This window comes from Haliotis rufescens, unplaced genomic scaffold, assembly GCF_023055435.1.
Source record: "Haliotis rufescens isolate VD_foot unplaced genomic scaffold, xgHalRufe1.0.p SCAF_6, whole genome shotgun sequence".
Classification (NCBI taxonomy): Eukaryota; Metazoa; Mollusca; class Gastropoda; order Lepetellida; family Haliotidae; genus Haliotis; species Haliotis rufescens.
Genome location: NW_025964334.1, coordinates 13859863 through 13886097, shown reverse-complemented (window position 1 = coordinate 13886097; position 26235 = coordinate 13859863). Strand labels below are relative to the sequence as shown.

Sequence of the window (26235 nt, the reverse complement as noted above, 5' to 3'; positions counted from 1 at the left end):
ATGGGGGCAACGCACACCCACGTTGCAAGAGCCTTTGGCTGTTCCTGTTGGAAACTTGTTGCAGCGTTTAAGGCAGACCGGAAGGACATCGGACAGGTCCAGGACAGAGAGACCACGGGTCACTACGCCACAGGAAGACCGGTATCTGCGAACGTTGCACCTCCGCAACTGCTTCCTCACAGTGACGTCATCGGCAGTGAATGCTTTTGGGTCGGCGGATGAGCACACGGACAGTGACCAGAAGACTTCGGGCAGCAGGTTTTTAGGGCCTATCGACCGTTCAGAGGACAGATGTTGACCGCTGAACACCGACACAGACGAATACGATGGGTTAATACAGTGTAACGGTGGCAGCGTCGGGATTGGCAACACGTGGTCTTTACGGACGACAGCAGATTCTGTTTGTTTCGACTTGATGGTGAGGTGAGGTGAAATTGGGTTTAACGTTGCGTCCAAGATTATTACACTTATATAGCGACGTGCATGCACGTGTGTGTATGTGTGTGTGTGTGTGTGTGTGTGTGTGTGGCTGCTTGTACTATTCCGGACTGATGCCTATTTATAGTGCTAGCCCACTCAGATACCATGCCGCAGTTTAACATGAATACCCCACTCAGACACAGTATACTGACTCCGAGCCGACCAGTCCTTGTTTTGCCCCTAAATGCCGAGCGCCAGACAGGGTAACAACAAGTACCATCTTTTAACGTCTTTTGGTATGACGCTGCCGGAGATTGAACCCCGGACCTTCCGCTCTTCGGGTGGACGCTCTACCACTAGACCAAGGAGTCGGTCTTCGAGTTGATGGCAGACAGCGTGTTTACCGTCGCAAGGGTGAACGGACAGCTGCTTGCTGCGTTCAAGAAGTCGTTCCTAACGGTTGAAGTGGCGTTATGGTGTGTGGTGGAATTTGTGGAGACCAGACAACGCCACTCGTCATGAATGGAAACCTCAATCCGCAAGCTATAGAGATGACATCCTCCGTCCAGCAGTGCCGCCCTACCTCCAGCAACAACCCCGAGGTGTTCTGTACCAACACGACAACGCCAGGCCCCACACAGCTCGCATCGTAGTGGACTTCCTTGCCAACAACAACGTCAACGTCTTACCGTGGCCGGCATGTTCTCCTGACTTATCACTTATAGAACACCTCTGGGACGTCTTGGACAGGCGAGTTAGAGTCCGACCTCACCCTCCCGCCAACAGACAAGAGTTGATACAAGCCCTACAAGATGAATAGAACCGCTTGCCACGTGACCTCATCAGACGTTTGACGTTTTTCCGCCCACGGGGTGGCCACATTCGGTATAAAAGTGACTAAATTTGGTTTCTGTGACCACTTTCCGTGTTTGAATGAATTGCAGTGAAAATCTGGACAACTGAATTTTCAACTCCCACTGATTTTGTTTGTCTGTTGTACAATAGTTCTTCAATACTTTGTGGAACTGTTTGCTTATTAAATATACTTTACCTCAAACATTTGTTATTTTTAGTTTATTAATTACAATCACTTCAATCTGGTGCAAAGTTTCTTTTACCGTTGAGTTCAGTTTCGCCCCCGTAAGGGAAGCAACTCCGCAATGAGTTGATGCACCCTCGACAATAGTCTGCAAGGCCGTAATTAACTTTTTTTGACAGGGGGGAGGGGGAGTCAAATATTTGTACAAATATCACTTGTCCCCAACTTGTATTTTCATGTTTCAAATAAAACTGTTTTCTATAAAAAATCAAAAAAATCCAGGGGGGCAACCGGCCCCCCTGCCCCCTCACTGGTCTGTCTCACAGCCCCTGACCCACATGATTTTCAATTTCACCAAGCCCTTACGGAGCTGTGGGCTATATAGCCCGAAATCAGAGACCATAAACCGGTAATGAAAAATGAAGCAAATCCACGTGTCCACTGGAGCCCATTTTCAATTTAAATGCAGCTGTTTGTTTCTATAAAGGTTATATAACTAAGCGTTAGTCTACCGGGTCACCCATTTCACCACAATAGTCGGTAACGATTCTCTTCAGCGCTCACGTAATGACTGGTTTCTCGTCTAATATACATGCACCAGGCGGCCGCGCATTATGATTGCCTTACCAGTTATCATTCCCACTATTCTCGTGATCCGAAACTAACCGAGATTTTCCGAATGTCATTACGCAGGAATAAACTGGATCCGCTGCTGGTACGCGCCGCAAACTTAGCGCTTTAAACAGTAGTTTTAGTAGACAGGAGCCCAGTCGAAACGCAGGACCAGCATGGCTTCTCTCAGCGAGGAACTTGCAAAACTAGCAAACCCAACACCAGTATTCAAAGATCCTGAGGACGACATAGATGACGGTAATTATATGTTTTGATTGAACACGAAGTGGTGAAAATAAGAGACATCAACACTCCAATAAGATCATATTTGTTGGACCACATGGGACTGAATGTAAACTCTGTCCAGTTTTCGATCATCATTAGTTTACCAGCAAGCAAGAGACAGGATGATGTCAATGATGTAAAATACATGAACATAAGGTTGTCGGGACAGCATCAGTGTATATATTTAGCGATATGTCATTATTATGATTCATATTAACTTTATGATTTATTTACATTAAATAAGGTTCAAACCATCGGGCAAATGCATGATGTTGGTACATTTGTTTAAAGGGACACTGATCTAACGCAATTCCCAGGGACTGGTTGTTGCTTTGTTATTGTTTTTTCCCAGTGAGTACCCGGATGTATAGCAGTAATCTAGACTAGTTCGCGACCTCTGCTGCGCCATTCGTAAGCGCATTAGTCACTTTTATGGGTAGTAATAAGGGCGTATGGTCACATTGATCAACAAAATGAAATACAGTTTTCGAGATAATAAGGAAATGTAGGTATCTTTGTGAGTAGCATCGGTAATGGTGACGAAGTTTTGATAAGTCACTTGCTTGGTAATTTTGCAATTTTCGTTTACACAATTTTGACTAGCAACACAAAGTAAATATTTCACCTGAGCATATGCTTTTTTTTATAGTGTGTATGTTTTTTTTACTGACAAATGTGTAACAAATTTATTAAACGTCTAAATATTCAGTTGTTTTACAAAGTGACTGAAAAACATTTCCATCTGTATTATTATGACAACGAATTCCAAACATTTTGATGTTTAATGTCATCACCAAGAGACTGAAAATGTTACGTTGAAAAGTACATTTCTAAGTTGTTTGGCTTTTAATCCTACATAATAATCTGTTGTGATGTTTGTAGGCCCTTTTGATCGTCTTGATCAATCTGGACAGATTTATGAGTCAAAATGACTGAAATATTTACACATTTTATAAATTGCCTGAGAGAATCACATTTTACAAATTGACGGTAATATATACACGCTTACAAAGGAAAAGACCTGTGACAACAACGTCTATCGCGCATTGAAGAATTTCCCAACCAAGACGTAGAGAAACAAGAACGAATCGGTTCAAATGAAGGAAAACAAAATTCAAATATCATAATTACAACCTACCAAATTTATGTGTATAAGTTTTAGGCAGCTTCCTTGTTCGAGGAATGTATCCATGAATATCCACACAAAGGAACAATATCCCACTCGTCTGCAGCTGTACAAAGAAACTTATTCGATGTCACGTGTCTCTGTAACAATCAAATATTTTAAAAGATATATATCGATATTATAACCCGTGTTCGTTTCTCAACTGATCGCTTGGATTGTTTCAGGTGTTTTACATAGGTGTCTTGTCTCAATGGTCGGCTGAGAAAGCCCACGTGACAACTATTTTCATAACGTCCACGGTTCCTAAAAATTCCATTGAGTGATAGATAACAATGATCAATCAATCAACGTATTATGAGTTAACCCTTTGAACAAAGTATGTTGTTTTTACATCGGCACTTTGTGCCATGATATGAGTGTATTCCCTTTGTTTTAGTAAACCTAGACATGTAAACACTCACTCTTGACATATCCACTGTGCAAGACAACAGTGATTAATCAATCAACATATTTTCTGTTAATCCTTTGATGACTAGGAACGATCTGTTGATTTACAAAAAAATGTAAATCAACTGATCATTCATCTGTTGCTGGGCTGCGACGTGCATATTACATAACACACATTTCACCTCACTTCAAACCTGGATTTAGATTGAATAATTACCCCAGACACACTAAATGCCAAATGGGAACCTTTGTCAGGAAATCTAAGTGGTGCTACCACTAATTGTACCTGTAATAAATTCATTAACTGAGCATCAAGTGAATGACGACAAATACACAAGTGTAGGGTTATACCAGAAAACGTGGATGACAACAAGGGAGTAGTAATCGTATCATCGACGCAAGCCGAAATCCGAAAATGCTTTCACTGCATGGATACTTTTTTTTATTATTAAACTATAACCATCTGGGTATTTCCAATTACGACATACGATGAGCTCCGCCGTTCTTTTTGTCTGTTTGTTTAGGCTGAAGACATTAATTTACATGCGCCCCTTGTCGAAATCTTTATAGATCACAGTTAACCAATCAGTGTTCAAAAATGCGTAAAACAAATATTGCCTCCAGCCTCCAAATTTATTTAGCTGTCCTTGCAGACGGTAGCCCAGTCTCTGGTCACGCTCAGTTGCGTTGCGTATCATCCGGGTACTCACGGGGGAAAAACAATAACAAAGGCAACAACCAGTCCGTTAGATCAGTGCCCCTTTAAGGTGAGGTGAAACGGGGTTTAACGTCGCGCCCAAGATTATTGCACTTATATAGCGACCTGCGTGTGTGTGTGTGTGTGTGTGTGTGTGTGTGTGTGTGTGTGTGTGTGAGTGAGTGAGTGAGTGTGTGTGAGAGTGTGTGAGTGTGTGTGTGTGTGTGTGTGTGTGTGTGTGTGTGTGTGTGTGTGTGTGTGTGAGTGGCTGCTTGTACTAGACCGGACTGATGCCGATTTATAGTGCTAGCTCACTGAGATACCATGCCGCAGTTTAACATGAATACCCCACTCAGACACAGGATACTGACTCCGAGCCGACCAGTCCTTGTTTTGCTCCTTAATGCCGAGCGCCAGACAGGGTAACAACAAGTACCATCTTTTAACGTCTTTTGGTATGACGAGGCTGGGGATCGAACTCCACACCTTCCGCTCTCCGGGCGGATGCTCTACCACTAGACCACAGAGGCGGTCACATTGGTTTAACATGGTTTGACACGGTTTAACACATTTTCTGCATTTGTTTATTCATCTGTATCTAAAAAGATTAAATATCATGAATATTGTTAATAGGTATCCCGAATTATTAATGTTTACTCAATTTCCACTTGTAATAGGTTGCTAAAAAGTTATTATCTTAGGTAGTTAAGGTATAACGGAAAGTTTCTAATCTATATTAACATGATGATTAGCCTATATAGGAAGTAAAATGACCTTAGGAACAACTGAAATTTTTACATTTAGTAAATTGTGTCTCCGATTTCCAGAAACTGCTGCAAAGATTGTCGAAAAAGATTATGATGATGACTTTGATGATGATGACAACCAGTTTAGCCAGCTCCGCAGACAAACAGCAGCTGGACTAGCTGATTCTGATAACAGATATGCAGGGACAAAAGTGACACGGAAAGCTCTGAAGAAAATATCCAATGATGATGACTCAGGTACATAACAAAGAAAACATCAACTGGATGATGGAATTTTTTCAAAAAGCTGTTAAAAATGCCTTCAAAAGATGTTCTTGTTGGCAAACTATATTGCAACGGCACATCTAAACATGCTTGTGCCAAGACCAACAATGTGTCTGTTATATACAGAAACATTCAAGATAATTCTGTTCGACTGTACACCGTTATGAGAGTGAGCGATTTAATTTAATTAAAAATTTAAAATTTAACGTCGCATCAGCATTATTTCAGGCAGAACTGGTTTCATGTCTGATATATTCTTTTTGAACAAACTGAAGTTTCCTTTTAAATCTTACAGATGATGAAATCGATCAATCTGCAATTGATGCACTGGAAAAATCCTTGAGGGGAGGAGATGAAAGCATGGATGATGAAGATGAGGGTGATAATGAAGATGAAGACGACGACGACATCGATGATGATGAAGATGACAACGATGATGATGAAGATGACAACGATGATGATGATGATGATGATGCAATTGATGATTCAGATTTACAAAAGTTTAGGTCAAAATTGAGCACTGAAAAGAATGAATTTAGGTAAGAGATAGAAAGCATGTTGACAATGAATTAATTCTGTAAATAAAGTAACAAAGCCATTTCCATTTCAGCGCTCCTCATGCCGAAGACCCGGGTTCAATTCCTGACATGGGTACAATGTGTGAAGCCCATTTCTGGTGTCCCCCCGCCATGATATTGCTGGAATATTGTTAAAAGTGGCGTAAAACCATACTCACTCACTCCAGTGATACACACAAATCCTCTAATTCACATCTTAATTTAATGTCTACTTCTCTATACTGCTATAACAAAACACAGTTGAATACGTAGAGGATATTTCATGTGTCAAGTGAAATATTGTGCTTCTCTCGTCGGGGGGTGGGGGGAAGGAGATATTTTCACGACTGCCAAAGAAAACTCAGTCTTTCACACTGAAGTATATGATAAATGCTCATCATGCTGAAAAACCCTGGCACCATAGTATTTCAGTCATAGAATAGTGTAATGAAGTATTATTTTTTATATAACTTAAATATGTAATTTGTGATTGTGAAAAACTAAAGTTTTTTTACTTATTTAGATAAAATCATTAAGTTGCAACAAATTTAATGTCTCTTTTTAATGAAGTTTTGAGGATGATGGAGACTACAGCAAATATGCAGATGATGATGATGATGATGATGGTGGCAGTGAGGAAGATGATGATGATGATGATGAAGATGATGATGAAGATGACAAGAAGGAGAAAGATACTGAAGAGTCTGAAATAGAAGATGATGAGGAGGAACAAGAGGGTAATCTGGTTACCGTTTTAAGTTCTATGCATTCTAACAGTACATGTGACCCGTGAAGATTCGGGGTAGAATAGGTCTTCAGCAACCCATGCTTGTCGTAAAAGACGACTATGCTTGTCGTAAAAGGCGACTAATGCGATGGGTGGCTCGGCTCACTGCCTTGGTTGATGCATGTCCCAATCTGTCCCAATTGCGTGGATTGATGCTCATGATTTCAATCTCTGGATTGTCTGGTTCAGACTCTATTATTTACGGACTGCCATCAGACAATCCAGTGTTTGACATCATAAGCATCAATCCATGCAATTGAGATATGATGACATGCATCAACCAAGTCAGAAACAAGCTTAGTCGCCTTTTACGGCAACCATGGGTTGCTGAAGACCTATTCTACCCCGATCTTCACAGGTCTACTTTGGATGAAATCTGATAACTCAATAAATCGGGAATTTTATACAGCACATTCCTCTGTCATGTTTTCGACCGAGTAGTCGTGTCTTCGCACTACCAAACATATACAAGTGCTGGCTAACAAAAATTGATAAAAATAATTATCATCAATGGGAAGAAATATTAATGATTATCGATATGAAATTGTTGTCATCGATAATAACTTACAAAGACAATTGTAATGAAATAAAGTTTAGATTTACCGAAACAGACTTATTATTGTCAACAATGTCAATTGTTGAAGACAGAAAGCAACTGCTTTTGATACATCTCAAATGTCCACAAAGTAATCAATGCATAAATGTTTCACTGCTCATCAGTGGTGTGAAATAGGTTGATTTCTTCTGGGACTTTCTTGCATATTTGCTTATAGTTACTTCTCCAATATTTAACGATAATTGATTACTATGATTTTGCGATCATCGTTCTCTATGATCTACATCGATAGCCAGCCTTACGTTTGCATGAATGATATTTGAATATTTATCCATCGTTTTGTGTTGTGTCGTCCCAGATGGAGGGATTGAGAGTTTCTCCCGGACCAACCAGAGTGAGGAGATTCAGAAGGGGAAAGCAGCCCAGTCTCAGCTAGGTAATATGCCTTCTGAGTGGTCAATCTCAGGAATAACAAACAGTAAACTACGTTTATAATGAACACGCTTATAACGAACTGGCTGTTTTTTTGTTCTCGGCCAACTGCTGTATATATGCTCATAACGAACTACAGTTAAAACGAACTAAAATTCGAGATCCCTTTGAGTTTTTTATAACCTTAGTTTACTGTAATCTGATGTTCCTATTGCACCCATGTGCTGTAATCTGATTGGTTGAAAAACTAGTTTAAGTGTGGTTCAAAGTTGGACAATTTTCCAAATTATCCTGGGCATTTGAAGTCATTGAATGCCATTTTAAAATTCGGAAAAGCTGGCTAGTGCTCAGTCTTTGATATTCATGCTAGTTCGTTAGCAGGAGACTACTAAATTGTAAAAATCCAGTGATGTAGTCTTCATTGCTTAGTAGCATTTGAGGTCTATAATTCTGAACCAGTTCTTAATGCTTTAATTTTGCTGAATAATACTTGACAGAAAATGTAAACATTGTGAACATTTTTTACTTGTCCAAGCAGGACTATCTACAAACTCTGAGGACCAGTGATGTTTCAGTGCCAGGTTTCAGGGTTGTATTGTGTAAGAATTTTAAGCTGAGACATTGTCTTTGGAATGATATCTGAACACAAATGTACAATACCACATGCATTTTGTGTGATGGCATCAGTTAAATTCAACTTTGTTTAGCAAAGCCCAAGATTAATAGCATAATGAGAGAGAGAAGTTGTTTATTTAAGTCTCACTTTCTGTGGAGTCATATCATGCAGATTACATTCTTCTTGGAATTAAAACATTTTAATAAAACAGTAAATAGCTAAATGTACAGAAACCACCCGGAGGTTATGAGAGACTAGTAAAATCAGTGGAAACAGTTTGGTATAAATGTCATTAAGATGCATATAATACAGTACAATACAGTACATATTTTATTCACAAATGGAAAAGGGTTAGGAACAAGTTATAAAACTTAGGATTGTTAGGAGCTTGTAATCATGTATGTATAGCGGCCATAAAATTTCCGAGTCCTGTGATGGGATTCGAACCACGGACCTTCTGATCCGAGGTCGGACGCCTTGTCCACATGACCAAAGAAGTTAACCCCATCAGCAAGCTGACAAGGTAAGGATGTCATCTGTGGGATGACTCCACGCCCTGCTACATACTCCCTAGTCAAAGGAAGGCACGTCCCGGGCCGCATAATAGGGTACTAAGGCTTATTTTGCTCAAATATAATATGAACGTGCTCAGCCCCACGTTGGGCGCCAATGTAGCAGCCATAAAATTTCCGAGTCCTGTGATGGGATTCGAACCAGGGACCTTCTGATCCGAGGTCGGACGCCTTGTCCACATGACCAAAAAGGTTAACTCCGTCAGCAAGCTGACAAGGTAAGGATGTCATCTGTGGGACGACTCCATGCCCTGCTACATAAGCAAGGTCATTTGTTAGTGATGTTTCCAGCAGGGAGATAAGATGTGTCACTCTCGTTTCAGGACTCTGGGACAACCTTTTGGAGGAGAGGATTAAAGTACAGAAAGTAGCATCTGTCATCAACCAGCTGCCTCAGCCTGCCACCTGGGATCTGTTTGTGGAACAAGGGGGAGATAACTACATGCAGGCTGTCACTGAAGGTAGCTTTGAGTGAGATTTGAGTCTGAAGGACCTTAGCATTAAGTAAGGGGTAATGCAGATATTATGGGGTGAGGTGACATGGTGTTCAAGATTAGTGCACTTATATAGCAACATGTGCGTTCAGACTAATGTCGGTTGTATAGTTCTAGCCTACTTATATACTCTACTGTGTGCATAGCCCACTCAGACACAGTATCGGTTGTCTGTATTTTATTTGATGTTGTCTGACCTTGTTTTATCGGATAGTTTCTTACCATGTTTTAACGGATGTTATTTGACCCTGTTTTATTAGATGTTGTCTGACTGTTTTATCAGATGTTGTCTGACTGTTTTATCGTATGTTGTCGGACTGTTTTATCGGATGTTGTCTGACCAGGTCTTATCGGATGTTGTCGGACTGTTTCATGGAATGTTGTCTGCCTGTGTTTTATCGGATGTTGCCTGACTGCGCCGGATGTTGTCTGACCATGTTTTATTGGATGTTGTCTGACTGTGTTTTATCGGATGTTGTCTGTATTTCATCGGATGTTGTCTGACCATGTTTTATTGGATGTTGTTTGACCATGTTTTACCGGATGTTGTCTGTATTTCATCGGATGTTGTCTGACCATGTTTTATTGGATGTTGTCTGACTGTGTTTTATCGGATGTTGTCTGTATTTCATCGGATGTTGTCTGACCATGTTTTATTGGATGTTGTCTGACCATGTTTTACCGGATGTTGTCTGACCATGTTTTCTTGGATGTTGTCTGACCATGTTTTATTGGATGTTGTCTGACCATGTTTTATCAAATGTTGTCTGACTGTGTTTTATCGGATGTTGTCTGTATTTCATCGGATGTTGTCTGACCATGTTTTATTGGATGTTGTCTGACCATGTTTTACCGGATGTTGTCTGACCATGTTTTATTGGATGTTGTCTGACCATGTTTTATCAAATGTTGTCTGACTGTGTTTTATCGGATGTTGTCTGTATTTCATCGGATGTTGTCTGACCATGTTTTATTGGATGTTGTCTGACCATGTTTTATCAAATGTTGTCTGACTGTGTTTTATTGGACATTCCCAGATAGTTTTGTCAGATGTCCCCAGACTGTATGATGTCTGACTGTCAGTTGTCGGATGTTGTCTGATTGTGTTGTCTGATTGTGTTGTCAGATGTTCCCTGACTGTGCCAGTTGTTGTCTGACTGCGCTGAATGTTGTCTGACTGCGCTGAATGTTGTCTGACTGCACCGGATGTTGCCTGACTGTGCCAGATGTTGCTTGACTGTGCTAGATGTTCCATGACTGTGCCTGATGTTCTCTGACTGTGCCGGATGTTGTCTGACTGTGCTGGATGTTGTCTGACTGTGCCGGATATTCACTGACTGTGCCAGATGTTGTCTGACTGTGCTGGATGTTGTCTGACTGTGCCAGATGTTCTCTGACTGTGCAGGATGTTGTCTGACTGTGCCGGATGTTGTCTGACTGTGCCAGATGTTCTCTGACTGTGCTAGATGTTCCCTGACTGTGCCGGATGTTCACTGACTCTGCCAGATGTTGTCTGACTGTTGTCAGATGTTCTCTGATTGTGCAGGATGTTGTCTGACTTTGCCGGATGTTGTCTGACTGTGCTGGATGTTCACTGACTTTGCCAGATGTTGTCTGATTGTTGTCAGATGTTCTCTGACTGTGCAGGATGTTGTCTGACTGTGCCAGATGTTGTCTGACTGTGCCGGATGTTGTGTGACTGTGCAGGATGTTGTCTGACTGTGCCGGATGTTGTCTGAATGTGCTGGATGTTGTCTGACTGTGCTAGATGTTGTCTGACTGTGCCGGATGTTGTCTGACTGTGCTAGATGTTCCCTGACTGTGCCAGATGTTCACTGACTGTGCCAGATGTTGTCTGACTGTTGTCAGATGTTCTCTGACTGTGCAGGATGTTGATTGACTGTGCCGGATGTTGTGTGACTGTGCCGGATGTTGTGTGACTGTGCCGGATGTTGTCTGACTGTGCTGGATGTTGTCTGACTGTGCTAGATGTTGTCTGACTGTGCTGGATGTTGTCTGACTGTGCCGGATGTTGTCTGACTGTGCCGGATGTTGTCTGACTGTGCTAGATGTTCCCTGACTGTGCCGGATGTTGTCTGACTGTGCCAGATGTTGTCTGACTGTGCCGGATGTTGTCTGACTGTGCCAGATGTTGTCTGACTGTGCCAGATGTTGTCTGACTGTGCAGGATGTTGTCTGACTTTGCCAGATGTTGTCTGACTGTGCCGGATGTTGTGTGACTGTGCCAGATGTCCCCTGACTGTGCCGGATGTTGTCTGACTGTGCTGGATGTTGTCTGACTGTGCTAGATGTTCCCTGACTGTGCTGGATGTTATCTGACTGCTGGATGTTGTCTGACTGTGCCGGATGTTGTCTGACTGTGCTGGATGTTGTCTGACTGTTCCAGATGTTCCCTGACTGTGCCGGATGTTGTCTGACTGCGCTGGATGTTGTCTGACTGTGCTAGATGTTCCCTGACTGTGCTGGATGTTGTCTGACTGTGCCGGATGTTGTCTGACTGTGCCGGATGTTGTCTGACTGTGCCAGATGTTCTCTGACTGTGCCGGATGTTGTCTGACTGTGCTATATGTTCCTTGACTGTGTCGGATGTTCACTGACTGTGCCAGATGTTGTCTGACTGTTGTCAGATGTTCTCTGACTCTGCAGGATGTTCTCTGACACTGCAGGATGTTGTCTAACTGTGCCTGATGTTCTCTGACTGTGCAGGATGTTGTCTGACTGTGCCGGATGTTCCCTGACTGTGCTGGTTGTTGTCTGACTGTGCTGGATGTTGTCTGACTGTGCAGGATGTTGTCTGACTGTGCTTGATGTTTTCTGACTGTGCTGGATGTTGTCTGACTGTGCTGGATGTTGTCTGACTGTGCCGGATGTTGTCTGACTGTGCTAGATGTTCCCTGACTGTGCCGGATGTTGTCTAACTGTGCCAGATATTGTCTGACTGTGCCGGATGTTGTCTGACTGTGCTGGATGTTGTCTGACTGTGCCGGATGTTGTCTGACTGTGCTAGATGTTCCCTGACTGTGCCGGATGTTGTCTGACTGTGCCAGATGTTGTCTGACTGTGCCGGATGTTGTCTGACTGTGCCAGATGTTGTCTGACTGTGCCAGATGTTGTCTGACTGTGCCGGATGTTGTCTGACTGTGCAGGATGTTGTCTGACTTTGCCAGATGTTGTCTGACTGTGCTGGATGTTGTGTGACTGTGCCAGATGTCCCCTGACTGTGCCGGATGTTGTCTGACTGTGCTGGATGTTGTCTGACTGTGCTAGATGTTCCCTGACTGTGCTGGATGTTATCTGACTGCCGGATGTTGTCTGACTGTGCCGGATGTTGTCTGACTGTGCTGGATGTTGTCTGACTGTTCCAGATGTTCCCTGACTGTGCCGGATGTTGTCTGACTGCGCTGGATGTTGTCTGACTGTGCTAGATGTTCCCTGACTGTGCTGGATGTTGTCTGACTGTGCCGGATGTTGTCTGACTGTGCCGGATGTTGTCTGACTGTGCCAGATGTTCTCTGACTGTGCCGGATGTTGTCTGACTGTGCTATATGTTCCTTGACTGTGTCGGATGTTCACTGACTGTGCCAGATGTTGTCTGACTGTTGTCAGATGTTCTCTGACTCTGCAGGATGTTCTCTGACACTGCAGGATGTTGTCTAACTGTGCCTGATGTTCTCTGACTGTGCAGGATGTTGTCTGACTGTGCCGGATGTTCCCTGACTGTGCTGGTTGTTGTCTGACTGTGCTGGATGTTGTCTGACTGTGCAGGATGTTGTCTGACTGTGCTTGATGTTTTCTGACTGTGCTGGATGTTGTCTGACTGTGCAGGATGTTGTCTGACTGTGCCGGATGTTGTCTGACTGTGCTAGATGTTCCCTGACTGTGCCGGATGTTGTCTAACTGTGCCAGATATTGTCTGACTGTGCCGGATGTTGTCTGACTGTGCTGGATGTTGTCTGACTGTGCCGGATGTTGTCTGACTGTGCTAGATGTTCCCTGACTGTGCCAGATGTTCTCTGACTGTGCCGGATGTTGTCTGACTGTGCTGGATGTTGTCTGACTGTGCCGGATGTTCCCTGACTGTGCCGGTTGTTCACTGACTGTGCCAGATGTTGACTGACTGTTGTCAGATGTTCTCTGACTCTGCAGGATGTTGTCTGACTGTGCCGGATGTTGTGGATGTTCCCTGACTGTGCTGGTTGTTGTCTGACTGTGCTGGATGTTGTCTGACTGTGCCGGATGTTCCCTGACTGTGCCAGATGTTCTCTGACTGTGCTGGATGTTGTCTGACTGTGCCGGATGTTCCCTGACTGTGCCAGATGTTCCCTGACTGTACCTGATGTTGTCTGACTGTGCCGGATGTTTCAGCCCAGTCGGTGCTGAAGAAGCTGCTGGAAGACCTGCTCCGAGTCCAGACTCTGCTACTGCTCCAGAACCAAGAGACGAGGCACGTGGTGGACGGTTCCGACCCCAAGCTGGACAAGTAGGGTGGATTCTTTATGTTAAACTAGGCCCCTTGGGGTTAGAATGTGTCCCAAACAACCTATACCAGTCATAAGAGTTGACAAACTGGATCAGATTGTCAGACTCAATGTCCTGGTTGGTAGCATGTGATTGTACCCCAGTTGCTCATAATATCAATCATGAGAGCTTGTCGTAAGAGGCACCCTACAAGATTGGATGGTCAGGTTTGGTGACTTGGCTGATGCATGTCATCGTATCCCGATTGCGTGGATCGATTGCAGGGATCGATATCAATCACTGCATTGTCTGGTCAAAACTCAATTAGTTATAGACTGCTGTCATATTGCTGACTGCGGCGTAAACAAATTTAGAAAGTTAACCACTTCCTTTGTGAGATTGATGATATCCGTTTAATTCTGAATGCCAATGTTTGTTTTTCTGAATCTTTGCGTGCATGAAGCGTGTTCGTATGTTCACACCACACCCTTGTCTTCGAATACCCGACGTCTATTACATCATAGCCATAAATTCCTGTTTAGCTGTCAATCCCACTACAAATTTAACAGTTTTCAACAGACGTCCTCTTCACTGCCAACATATCTAATAGTTGTGAGGATAATCCTATCCTTTGCAGGAAGCACAACTGTTGCGGAAGTACATTTATCACTAGCTTCGTATCATATACATCAGCACAAGCAACTCGAAACAGTCCAGGCTCCAAAAACCTTCATTAGTACTCTGAATCTCTGAATTTTTATCCTTGGTCTTTTCTGCTTTCTAGAGGAAGTAAACCTGGCTCTGATGATGAAGAAATCACCAGCGAATCTGAAACAGAAATCACCAGCGAATCTGAAACAGAGTCTACCCCTGTGGTCAAGAAACCTCCGAGACAGCAGACGGACACACAGGGTTTGAAAAGGAAGTTCAAGATGTCAGACTACCCTGACTTTCTGTCAAAGAGGCACAAAGGATTTGCAACTTACAGGTATGAAGGCTCTCCTCATTACAGGAACGTTATTCCCTCTACTTGTTCTTCATGTCTTGGGATATTGTGTGGCCCCCCTGTTGGTGAGGTGGACTATGTCTTTGTGTGCTAACTCAATCTTAGGATACATAGTAACAGTGATTAAAAACAGATGCACATTACACAGACAATGTCTAGGCACTACACACAATGTCCAGACAGAGCATTGCCTACACAAGAAACACAATGTCTTGACAACACACAATGTCCAGACAGAGCATTGCCTACACAAGAAACACAATGTCTTGACAACACACAATGTCCAGACAGAGCATTGCCTACACAAGAAACACAATGTCTTGACAACACACAATGTCCAGACAGAGCATTGACTACACAAGAAACACAATGTCTTGACAACACACAATGTCCAGACAGAGCATTGCCTACACAAGAAACACAATGTCTTGACAACACACAATGTCCAGACAGAGCATTGCCTACACAAGAAACACAATGTCTTGACAACACACAATGTCCAGACAGAGCATTGCCTACACAAGAAACACAATGTCTTGACAACACACAATGTCCAGACAGAGCATTGCCTACACAAGAAACACAATGTCTTGACAACACACAATGTCCAGACAGAGCATTGACTACACAAGAAACACAATGTCTTGACAACACACAATGTCCAGATAGAGCATTGACTACACAAGAAACACAATGTCTTGACAACACACAATGTTCAGACAGAGCATTGACTGCACAAAAAACACAATGTCTAGACAGTGGCGGTCAGGTAGCCTGGTGGTAAAAGCGTTCGCTCATCACGCTGAAGACCCGGGTTCGATTCCCGACATAGGTACACTGTGTGAAGCCCATTTCTGGCCCCCTGCTGTGATATTGCTGGAATATTGCTAAAAGCGGCATAACACTGGAATATTGCTAAAAGCGGCATAACACCACGCTCGCTCGCTCGCTCGCTCGCTCGCTCACTCACTCACTCACTCACTCACTCACTCACTCACTCACTCACTCACTCACTCACTCACTCACTCACTCACTCACTCACTCACTCACTCACTCACTCACTCACTCACTCACTCACTCACTCACTCACTCACTCACTCACTCACTCACTCACTCACTCACTCACTCACTCACTCACTCACTCACTCACTCACTCACTCACTCACTCACTCACTCACTCACTCACTCACTCACTCACTCACTCACTCACTCACTCACTCACTCACTCACTCACTCACTCACTCACTCACTCACTCACTCACTCACTCACTCACTCACTCACTCACTCACTCACTCACTGGACAACACATCATTTTTCACATTTTCACAACACACAATGTCAAGACAAAACATTAAACATCTAGACCTGCATGGGGCATTGGCACCAGCCCTGTGAGCTGTCAAATGAATCACAGAACAGAATAATACCCTCGTGCAGACATCCACAACTGTCAGAGTGAATTGATTTACGTGGATGATTTATTGTATCACTCTTTGAAAATCTTGGACTTGATGTTAAACCCCATTTCACCTCCCCATCTAGTGTGTATGGCATGTCTTTCTATTTCCAGAAACGAGACGCTGCACAAGTGGAATGACAAGACGCGGCTTGCATCAGGGAAGATCAAGGGGAAGTCATTCAGCGCCCTGGAGCAGTCTGCACTCAAACAGATCGAACAGGTGGGAAGACACTGCATCCTGCTCACTGCCGAGTCTGTCCCAGAGCCACAATACCGACCTGTGATCTGTCCTCCATTAGCCAGTGTCACATCACAGATAAATTTGTTGAACCCATTTGCTACCCATCTTCCCAAGGCAAGGGAGTTAACTGACTTTAAAAGTTCCACCCTTGTCGAACTAGGCTGGAATTCCTTGGATCGACCGTAGCGCCACCAGTGGTTATTACGAATAATGTCCCTTCTATGCCTCTCACATGGACCAATCAGATTCCACCTCTTGTATCACTTGCATTTGCTTCATTGATTGGACTATGCATAGACTCGTTTATCCCGGCCAAAATGTAACTCCATAATACCAGCCTAGTTCGGCAAGGGTGGAAACTGGACTTTTATAGTCAGTTAACTCACTTGCCTTGGGAAGATGGGTGACATCTGGGGTGGGCTTCACACATTGGGCCCATTTTGGGAATCCAACCCGAGACTTCCAGCGAACACTTCAATCGCCAGGTTACACCATCGCTCCAATATAAACCAAAGAAATACAAGGACAAGGTGGAAACTGGACTTTTATAGTCAGTTAACTCTCTTGCCTCGGGATGATTTTCGCTACCATACCTCCCCTCTGAGTTGAGGGCAGACGGGTAGCCTGGTGGTTAAAGTGTTCACTTGTCACACCAAAGACCCGGGTTCGATTCCCGACATGGGTTCAATGTGTGAAGCCCATTGCTGGTGTACCTGTCGTGATATTGCTTGAATATTGCTAAAAGCAGCATAAAACCATACTCACTCACTCACTCACTCACTCACTCACTCACTCACTCACTCACTCACTCACTCACTCACTCACTTTGAGTCCAATTGAAAGGCACGATGCTAAAAATGGTCATCTCGGAGTCACTATACTGTGTCTGGGTGGGGTATGCATGTTGAACTGTGGCATGATACCTCAGTGGGCTAACACTACGAAATCAGCACAAGTCGTCACTAGTACTAACAGGTTGTGCAGGTTGTTATATAAGTGCTATAACCTTACCTCACCACCTAATAATACTATACAAATGACCCAATACACAACACTGTACAATAGTAAGGGAACACTTTATATGTTATGAAAGTGACACTTGAGTTTATTCTTTTATTCATGCATGAACATCCAGCACCTCAGATATGAGGTGGGTGTGACCAAAATGCAAATGTCCGATTGGCCAAAAAATGTTTCCAGATCCCCGATACATGGTGATGTATGCTAGGACACGAGGTACAGTTGGATTGGTTGAGTTGGCATTCTACTGGTGATCTGTGTGGTTGATCTGTGTGGTTGATCTGTGGTAAATAGTAAATTTATGTTCAGGAATGATTAAGGTTTCATTGTATGTGTTCAGATTATGCGAGACAAGGACCGACTCATCCGACGTACACAGCTGAAGAGAAGTGGACAGAGGATCCTGGGTGTGGAGGAGAAGGTGGAGGAGGAGAACCAGAGGCACGCCGAGGACAACCAGGAGGTGGGTGTCTGGGGGTAGAGGGAGAACCAGGAGGTAGGTGTCTGGGGGTAGAGGGAGAACCAGGAGGTGGGTGTCTGGGGGTAGAGGGAGAACCAGGAGATGGGTGTCTGGGGGTAGAGGGAGAACCAGGAGGTAGGTGTCTGGGGGTAGAGGGAGAACCAGGAGGTGGGTGTCTGGGGGTAGAGGGAGAACCAGGAGATGGGTGTCTGGGGGTAGAGGGAGAACCAGGAGGTGGGTGTGTGGGGGTAGAGGGAGAACCAGGAGGTGGGTGTCTGGGGGTAGAGGGAGAACCAGGAGGTGGGTGTCTGGGGGTAGAGGGAGAACCAGGAGGTGGGTGTCTGGGGGTAGAGGGAGAACCAGGAGGTGGGTGTCTGGGGGTAGAGGGAGAACCAGGAGGTGGGTTTGTGGGGGTAGAGGGAGAACCAGGAGGTGTGTGTCTGGGGGTAGAGGGAGAACCAGGAGGTGGGTGTCTGGGGGTAGAGGGAGAACCAGGAGGTGGGTGTCTGGGGGTAGAGGGAGAACCAGGAGGTGGGTGTCTGGGGGTAGAAGGAGAACCAGGAGATGGGTGTCTGGGGGTAGAGGGACAACCAGGAGGTGGGTGTGTGGGGGTAGAGGGAGAACCAGGAGGTGGGTGTGTGGGGGTAGAGGGAGAACCAGGAGGTGGGTGTCTGGGGGTAGAGGGAGAACCAGGAGGTGGGTGTCTGGGGGTAGAGGGAGAACCAGGAGGTGGGTGTCTGGGGGTAGAGGGAGAACCAGGAGGTGGGTGTCTGGGGGTAGAGGGAGAACCAGGAGGTGGGTTTGTGGGGGTAGAGGGAGAACCAGGAGGTGTGTGTCTGGGGGTAGAGGGAGAACCAGGAGGTGGGTGTCTGGGGGTAGAGGGAGAACCAGGAGGTGGGTGTCTGGGGGTAGAGGGAGAACCAGGAGGTGGGTGTCTGGGGGTAGAAGGAGAACCAGGAGATGGGTGTCTGGGGGTAGAGGGACAACCAGGAGGTGGGTGTGTGGGGGTAGAGGGAGAACCAGGAGGTGGGTGTCTGGGGGTAGAGGGAGAACCAGGAGGTGGGTGTCTGGGGGTAGAGGGAGAACCAGGAGGTGGGTGTCTTGGGGTAGAGGGAGAACCAGAAAGTGGGTGTCTGGGGGTAGATGGACAACAGGAGGTGGGTGTCTGGGGGTAGAGGGAGAACCAGGAGGTGGGTGTCTGGGGGTAGAGGGAGAACCAGGAGGTGGGTGTCTGGGGGTAGAGGGAGAACCAGGAGGTGGGTGTCTGGGGGTAGAGGGAGAACCAGGAGGTGGGTGTCTGGGGGTAGATGGACAACCAGGAGGTGGGTGTCTGGGGGTAGTGGGAGAACCAGGAGGTGGGTGTCTGGTGGTAGAGGGACAACCAGGAGGTGGGTGTCTGGGGGTAGAGGGAGAACCAGGAGGTGGGTGTCTGGGGGTAGAGGGAGAACCAGAAAGTGGTTGTCTGGGGGTAGATGGACAACCAGGAGGTGGGTGTCTGGGGGTAGTGGGATAACCAGGAGGTGGGTGTCTGGGGGTAGAGGGAGAACCAGGAGGTGGGTGTCTTGGGGTAGATGGACAACCAGGAGGTGGGTGTCTGGGGGTAGAGGGAGAACCAGGAGGTGGGTGTCTGGGGGTAGAGGGAGAACCAGGAGGTGGTTGTCTTGGGGTAGAGGGAAAAAGAGGAGGTGGTTGTCTGGGGGTAGAGGGACAACCAGGAGGTGGGTGTCTGGGGGTAGAGGGAGAACCAGGAGGTGGTTGTCTTGGGGTAGAGGAGAACCAGGAGGTGGGCGTCTGGGGGGAGACGTTGAACCGGGAGGTGGGTGTCTTGGGGTTGAGGGAGAACCAGGAGGTGGGTGTCTGGGGGTAGAGGGAGAACTAGGAGGTGGGTGTCTGGGGGTAGAGGGAGAACCAGGAGATGGGTGTATTGGGGTAGAGGGAGAACCAGGAGGTGGGTGTCTTGGGGTAGAGGGAGAACCAGGAGGTGGGTGTCTGGGGGTAGAGGGAGAACCAGGAGGTGGGTGTCTGGGGGTAGAGGGAGAACCAGGAGGTGGGTGTCTGGGGGTAGAGGGAGAACCAGGAGGTGGGTGTCTGGGGGGTGAGGGAGAACCAGGAGGTGGGTGTCTTGGGGTAGAGGACAACCAGGAGGTGGGTGTCTGGGGGTAGAGGGACAACCAGGAGGTGGTTGTCTGGGGGTAGAGGAGAACCAGGAGGTGGGTGTCTGGGGGTAGAGGAGAACCAGGAGGTGGGTGTCTGGGGGTAGAGGGAGAACCAGGAGGTGGGTGTCTGGTGGTAGAGGGAGAACCAGGAGGTGGGTGTCTGGGGGTAGAGGGAGAACCAGGAGGTGGTTGTTTTGGGATGGGTGGGTTTGGGTTGGGGGAGAACCAGAGGCATGGCGAGTACAACAAGGATTTGGGCTCGCACCTTCTGGGAGGAGGAAGGGGAGGGGAGATAGGGTGGAGGAGGGATTAATGGGAAGTGATGTAGGTGGGAGAACCAAATACTCAGACTTTGTCATGGGTACGACTGTCTTCACAGGCAGCAGTGTCAGCATCTCCTGGGGACGACTACGACGGCGAGGTGTTTGACGACAGCGACTTCTACCACCAGCTGCTGCGTGAGCTGATTGAGAGGAAGACGAGTGAACTCAATGATCCAGTCGCAATCAGCAGGTGAGATACAGGTGATATCATGCAGTACAGGTAGGCTATTACTTGCTGTAAGTTTTCTGGGTGTTATTGGGTATTTGATGCACAGAAGTTTCCTTTGGAACCAACAGCTTTATCCGGAGGTTTCAAATATTGCAATTTTTGGCCTTCAATTTGAAATACATAATGATATTCTTAAGTACAAACGTTATCAGTAATTTTCTGTGGGACTGTCTCTATGCTAACTTGGTGTTCTTTGTGATACTGACATGACATCTCTCTGGAAGACCATGACGTCATGATACAAGGGATGACATGTGTCTCCGTGATAACAGAACCCTCCTGGTTAGCTGAATCTGGGAAAAGAAAACTTGAAATTGTTCTGGTCAATATTGACCACACTTAATATATAAGTAATGTGGTACTCACCAAGCCAATTGACACTCTTTTCTTTCACTTTAAATGGGAAAAAAAATAAATTTTGCAGTGTAAAGTCAGAGATTTCCAGGGTCCAGTGCCATTTAACATGGTATTTAATGTAATAAAAATATCTTTTAGTGGTATGCCAATTGACACTAACAGAGTTGCCTCCCTTGTTCTTTTAATCGCATGTCCACTGCCAAGAATGCAAGCAGTGTTTTGCTATTTTTTTTATTTCTTTTGTTTTCAACTAGGTGAATGACTATGCAGGTTTTCAACGTTCCCAGCTAGATTGCGTTGTCCATTTACTAGTGGCTCGTGGTAGTGGACACGGGACCATGGCAGAGTCGCAATGCCAGTAACAATCAAATTGCAGCACACTCAAATTCATTTTACATGGCTGCAATATTACCGAAGTCATATATCTGGAATATTGCTGAGTGCGGCGTTAAACAAACAAACAAAACAGACATAGAATGTTCATTTACTCACTCATTTTACAATATCTGTTGTCTGCAAAATTAGAATGTAAAAGATAAACCAACTGCTTGTTACAGACAGTGGCTAGAGATTGAGAAGTTACGCACGAAGGTAAAGAAGAAGAAGGTGGACACACGGGCCAGCAAGGGGAGGAAGATCAGGTGGGTACTTCTCTTCCTCTAGCTCCTGTCTTGTCTCAGGGTCGCCATCACTCCCTGTACTATGAAGGGTACGAGTGACATTTCCTTTTTATCCCAATAGAGTTTTGTCACAAGTGCTTTATCTGTCTGAGAGCACAGCAACACTCCCCAAGCTCTCTTAAGACCTCCGTGGTCTAGTGGATTTGGCATCTACCCGGAGAGCGGAGGGTCAGTTTTTCAATCCCCAGCTGTGTCATAAAAGATGGTACTTGTTGTTTCACTGCCTGTCTGGTTGGCGCTGATAGGTATCTGGCAATGGACAAATGGAATCCAACAGTTAATTAGTGCTAATAGGTGATAGCGATGGACAACTTGAAGCCAGGACATAAATTATCACTGATTGACATCACAATGTCACACAGGAGGTGAGGTGAAATGGGGTTTAACGTCGCGTCCAAGATTATTGCACTTATATAGCGATGTGCATGTATATGTGTGTGTGTGTGTGTGTGTGGCTGCTTGTACTAGTCCGGACTGATGCCGATTTATAGTGCTAGCTCACTGAGATACCACGCCACAGTTTACCATGAATATCCCACTCAGACACAGTATACTGACACCGAGGCGACCAGTCCTTGTTTTAGCCCCTTAATGCCGAGCACCAGACAGGGTAACAACAAGTACCATCTTTTAACATCTTTTGGTATGACGCGTCCGGGGATCGAACCCCGGACCTTCCGCTCTCCAGGCTGACGCTCTACCACTAGACCACGGAGGCGGTGTGGGCACACAGGAAGCCGGGAGTAATTAGCAGTGATAGGTAATAGCAATGGAAATGGATCCTTGTTATTCCTGGTAGTAGTTTCCGTGACAAGTCTCAGGTGATAATGATACAGAGGTTATTAGCTGAGTGTGTTTTTGTGTCACAAATACATTTTTTATTCCTGATATTTATAATTTACAATATGGAAACGCACAAAGGCAATAATCTCTTATCATATAATGTCATTCGAAAAAAATAATGGATGTTTGAAGCAGAAATCAAACTCGATGTATGTAACTTTAAAAACTGCGTATGAATACAGTGTTTGAGTGAATTGTCCCATTTAATATTGTCCCATTTAATATGGCACATGGTTTGCAGGCATGTTTGTCACCCACACATTGAGAAAAACTGTTCTAAACTTATTAGGAACCTTAGTCAGTAGTTTATTGAGCAAGCAGACATTAAATGAACATACCAGTTTGTTAGGCCCTTTTCACAATATGTTTTCTCATACATTGTCTTGACCGCCTCCGTGGTCTAGTGGTAGAGTGTCTGCCCGGAGAGCGGAAGGTCCGAGGTTCGATCTCCGGCCGCGTCATACCGAAAGACTTAAAAGATGGTACTTGTTGTTACCATGTCTGGCGCTTGACATTAAGGGTCTAAAACAAGGACTGGTCGGCTCGGAGTCAGTATACTGTGTCTGAGTGGGGTATTCATGTTAAACTGCAGCATGGTATCTCTATACTAGCACTATAAATCAGCATCAGTCCGGACTAGTACAAGCTGCCACACACACACGTCACTAAAAAAGGGCAAAAATCTTGGATGCGACATTAAATTCCATTTCACCTCATCTCACCTGATACATTGTCTCACTCATCAGGCAGCCTGCCTCTCTCAAAGCACATGGCTGCCCCTGGTTCATAAACTAGAGTAAAGTCCCTTTGAGCATGCAAGAAGTCGACTGAAGCAATTAGAATAAAAATATAAAATATCCTTATCTTGCATTTTCACAGACATTGAATCTATGGGTGGAGTTTGGGGTTGGTTTATCATATTGACAACACTATCCATCGTATGATAATTCACTTTATTTGTGTACGTCTGTTTAGTCGAGGCAGAGGTAACATTTGGTTGATGAATACGTTCATTAGTTTAAGCCAAGATACATCTTGACTCTGTACATCAGGATTTTCTCCCAATAGAGAAGTGAATGAATGAATGAATGAATGAATGAATGAATGAATGAATGAATGAATGAATCCAACAGAACATCTCTTTCTTCCCATGACAATAAGTTTTTTCCGTACCCATGATCCTGTTAGAAATTAAAAAAATAATTGTTTAGTCTCCCTAGTTAACATGCTCATATAAATGCACCTTCTTGTCTGTTGTAGGTATGACGTCCATGCAAAGCTGGTCAACTTCATGGCCCCGATTGACAACTCCACATGGTCAGATGAAGCACGGTGGGTGTCCAATGTCCAACATTTTAGGCTTAAAACGTAAAAGAATTGGTTCTCAGGCAATGACTTTTGAGAAAATAGCGCAAGCGAGTGTTTTGTTTTTCTCTCTCGCTTGTTCAAACTAGTATGTTACCAAATATAGAGTTGTGTACCATCAACCTGGGAAAGGGCCTCCCTACATAAACAAGCATACAAACTTCTATTGCTGCCATGACCATAACAAGATGCACATTAAAGCAGTGTGCATGTAAAGGGAAGTAACTGTGTGTTGTATTGAATCGCATTGTTTTTAAATATTAGAATTTTTTATGATGAAAATGGAAATATAAACGAAACATACGGTGGATTTTGTGATGATGCTGGCGGTGACTGAGAACCATGACTATTATTTTTTTTGCCTTAGTTGTTTGAAATTAATGACAGATCTACATACTGTATTCGACGTAATAAGCGCTCCGCTCAAATAAGCGCCCACGGCGATATTTGCTAATATATTGGCTAGTGAACAATCCCAATTAGCACCCCTTCCGATTGATCAATGTACACAAGAATTATTCGTTCGTGTATAATACACACTCATGTGTTACATGCACCCTTAATAATAGGCAATTAAATTCTGGAAAAATATATCTGTCGTATATAAACATTTCAGGCTGTCTGCATAAACCACGAAATTTACCTTTCAACTCTGTTTTTTCCCCCCCAAATAATATTCTTATAAGAGCCCCCTATTATAACGTTGAATACGGTATTAGCATCCTACTGTCATCTATTGGTGACAGTGACATCTAACACATTTGTGTTGACAGTGTTGCAGGTAAGCAGTAGCCAGGTGTTTTTAGATATCATTTATCTTTTAACTTTTATTTCTGACTGATTGAATCTGAATGGAATTATTTGTTAGACAATGTAATATGTTATGCCAGGGTGACACACAAGATACCCATGGGGGGATTCTGGGTTAGAATTGGTCACTCGATGGATTGGGTCAAGTGGTCAGACTCAGTGACTTGGTTGATGGTGTCTTATAACACCATGACGGTGTGAATCGTTGCTCTAAATGTCAATCACTGGATTTTTTGGTCCAGATTTCGTTACAGTAAACTTCGATTATAACGAACTCAAAGGGACCACTGATTTTGGTTCGTTGAAACAGAAGTTCGTGATAAGCATATGTACTACAAATATACACAAATGGCCGGCACCAAAAAATAATATCCTGTTTGTTATAAGCGAGTTTGTTATAAACGCAGTTTACTGTATTTACTGGCCACCATGATATGGCTTGTATAATGTTGCTTGTATAATGTTGAGTGAGGTGTCAAACAACACACACTCATGCATCACGCACGCACGCGTGTGATCTCCTTTATACATGAGTTTTCAGTTGCCCTGCCAAAATTCCGAGATTGGTTTCTTATAATTGTTTTTCCTTTTTCAGGAATGACTTGTTCAAGTCTCTGTTTGGTAAGACAGTCAAAATCTGACCAGACTGACCACACAAGGTGAGCAGAGGGATGAGGTCCACCATCTTGTACAAGATTCCGCATCAGTCTGGAAGTACCGGAGGAACTTGCTCCATCTTGTGGATACACTAGATCAACAAAATATTTAATCCGAAAAAAGAGAGGTTGTGTGTTTATAGCTTTCAGGATGTGAAATTGTACAGAGAAATCTATGGCATTCACTGTAGCAGTGGCCATCTTGATCAAATACCATGATGACATGGGAGTGTATGCACCAAGCTGATGAAGTAAGTTAACTGTTACTTTGTGAGTCTCAAGCGGGAATAACAGGGTGTATGGGAAGTTACAAGCTAAATGGTTGAATCGTTTACATCCCGCTGATGATACATGTTTTGTAATGATTTATCACTATGAATTCAGAAGCTTCAGAAACTTGTTTTATGTGAATTTGTTTTTGTTACAATATCACATCTATGTTGCGTCAGCCTCTTATAGAGGTGGGGGGATGGGGGGAT

At 44.5% G+C, this 26235-nt stretch overlaps 2 protein-coding genes across 2 annotated transcripts; both read left to right on the top strand.

Moving 5' to 3' along the window:
- Positions 1 to 1240, top strand: LOC125374714. Its single transcript, XM_048385980.1, has 2 exons — positions 1 to 196; positions 990 to 1240. Exons 1-2 carry the CDS (start codon positions 1 to 3, stop codon positions 1238 to 1240), a joined length of 447 nt encoding a protein of 148 aa, XP_048241937.1.
- An 860-nt stretch (positions 1241 to 2100) lies between these two features.
- LOC124135460 (protein AATF-like) lies at positions 2101 to 26235 on the top strand. The gene is made up of 14 exons (XM_048386632.1): positions 2101 to 2329; positions 5454 to 5630; positions 5953 to 6196; positions 6785 to 6951; positions 7916 to 7993; positions 9501 to 9638; positions 14058 to 14172; positions 14935 to 15138; positions 16728 to 16836; positions 18218 to 18340; positions 20873 to 21006; positions 21960 to 22043; positions 24186 to 24257; positions 25696 to 26235. The coding sequence occupies exons 1-14, from the start codon at positions 2248 to 2250 to the stop codon at positions 25739 to 25741; spliced, it is 1773 nt and encodes a 590-aa protein (XP_048242589.1). The 5' UTR covers positions 2101 to 2247; the 3' UTR covers positions 25742 to 26235.

Bases quoted from the DNA above. Each gene is read 5' to 3' on its own strand.
- LOC125374714 (XM_048385980.1), top strand. From the start codon at position 1: ATGGGGGCAACGCACACCCACGTTGCAAGAGCCTTTGGCTGTTCCTGT. The intron at 197-989 runs GTGAATGCTTTT...TCCTCCGTCCAG, and splicing joins TCACAGTGACGTCATCGGCA to CAGTGCCGCCCTACCTCCAG.
- LOC124135460 (XM_048386632.1), top strand. From the start codon at position 2,248: ATGGCTTCTCTCAGCGAGGAACTTGCAAAACTAGCAAACCCAACACCA. The intron at 16,837-18,217 runs GTGGGAAGACAC...GTATGTGTTCAG, and splicing joins CACTCAAACAGATCGAACAG to ATTATGCGAGACAAGGACCG. The intron at 24,258-25,695 runs GTGGGTGTCCAA...TTCCTTTTTCAG, and splicing joins ACATGGTCAGATGAAGCACG to GAATGACTTGTTCAAGTCTC.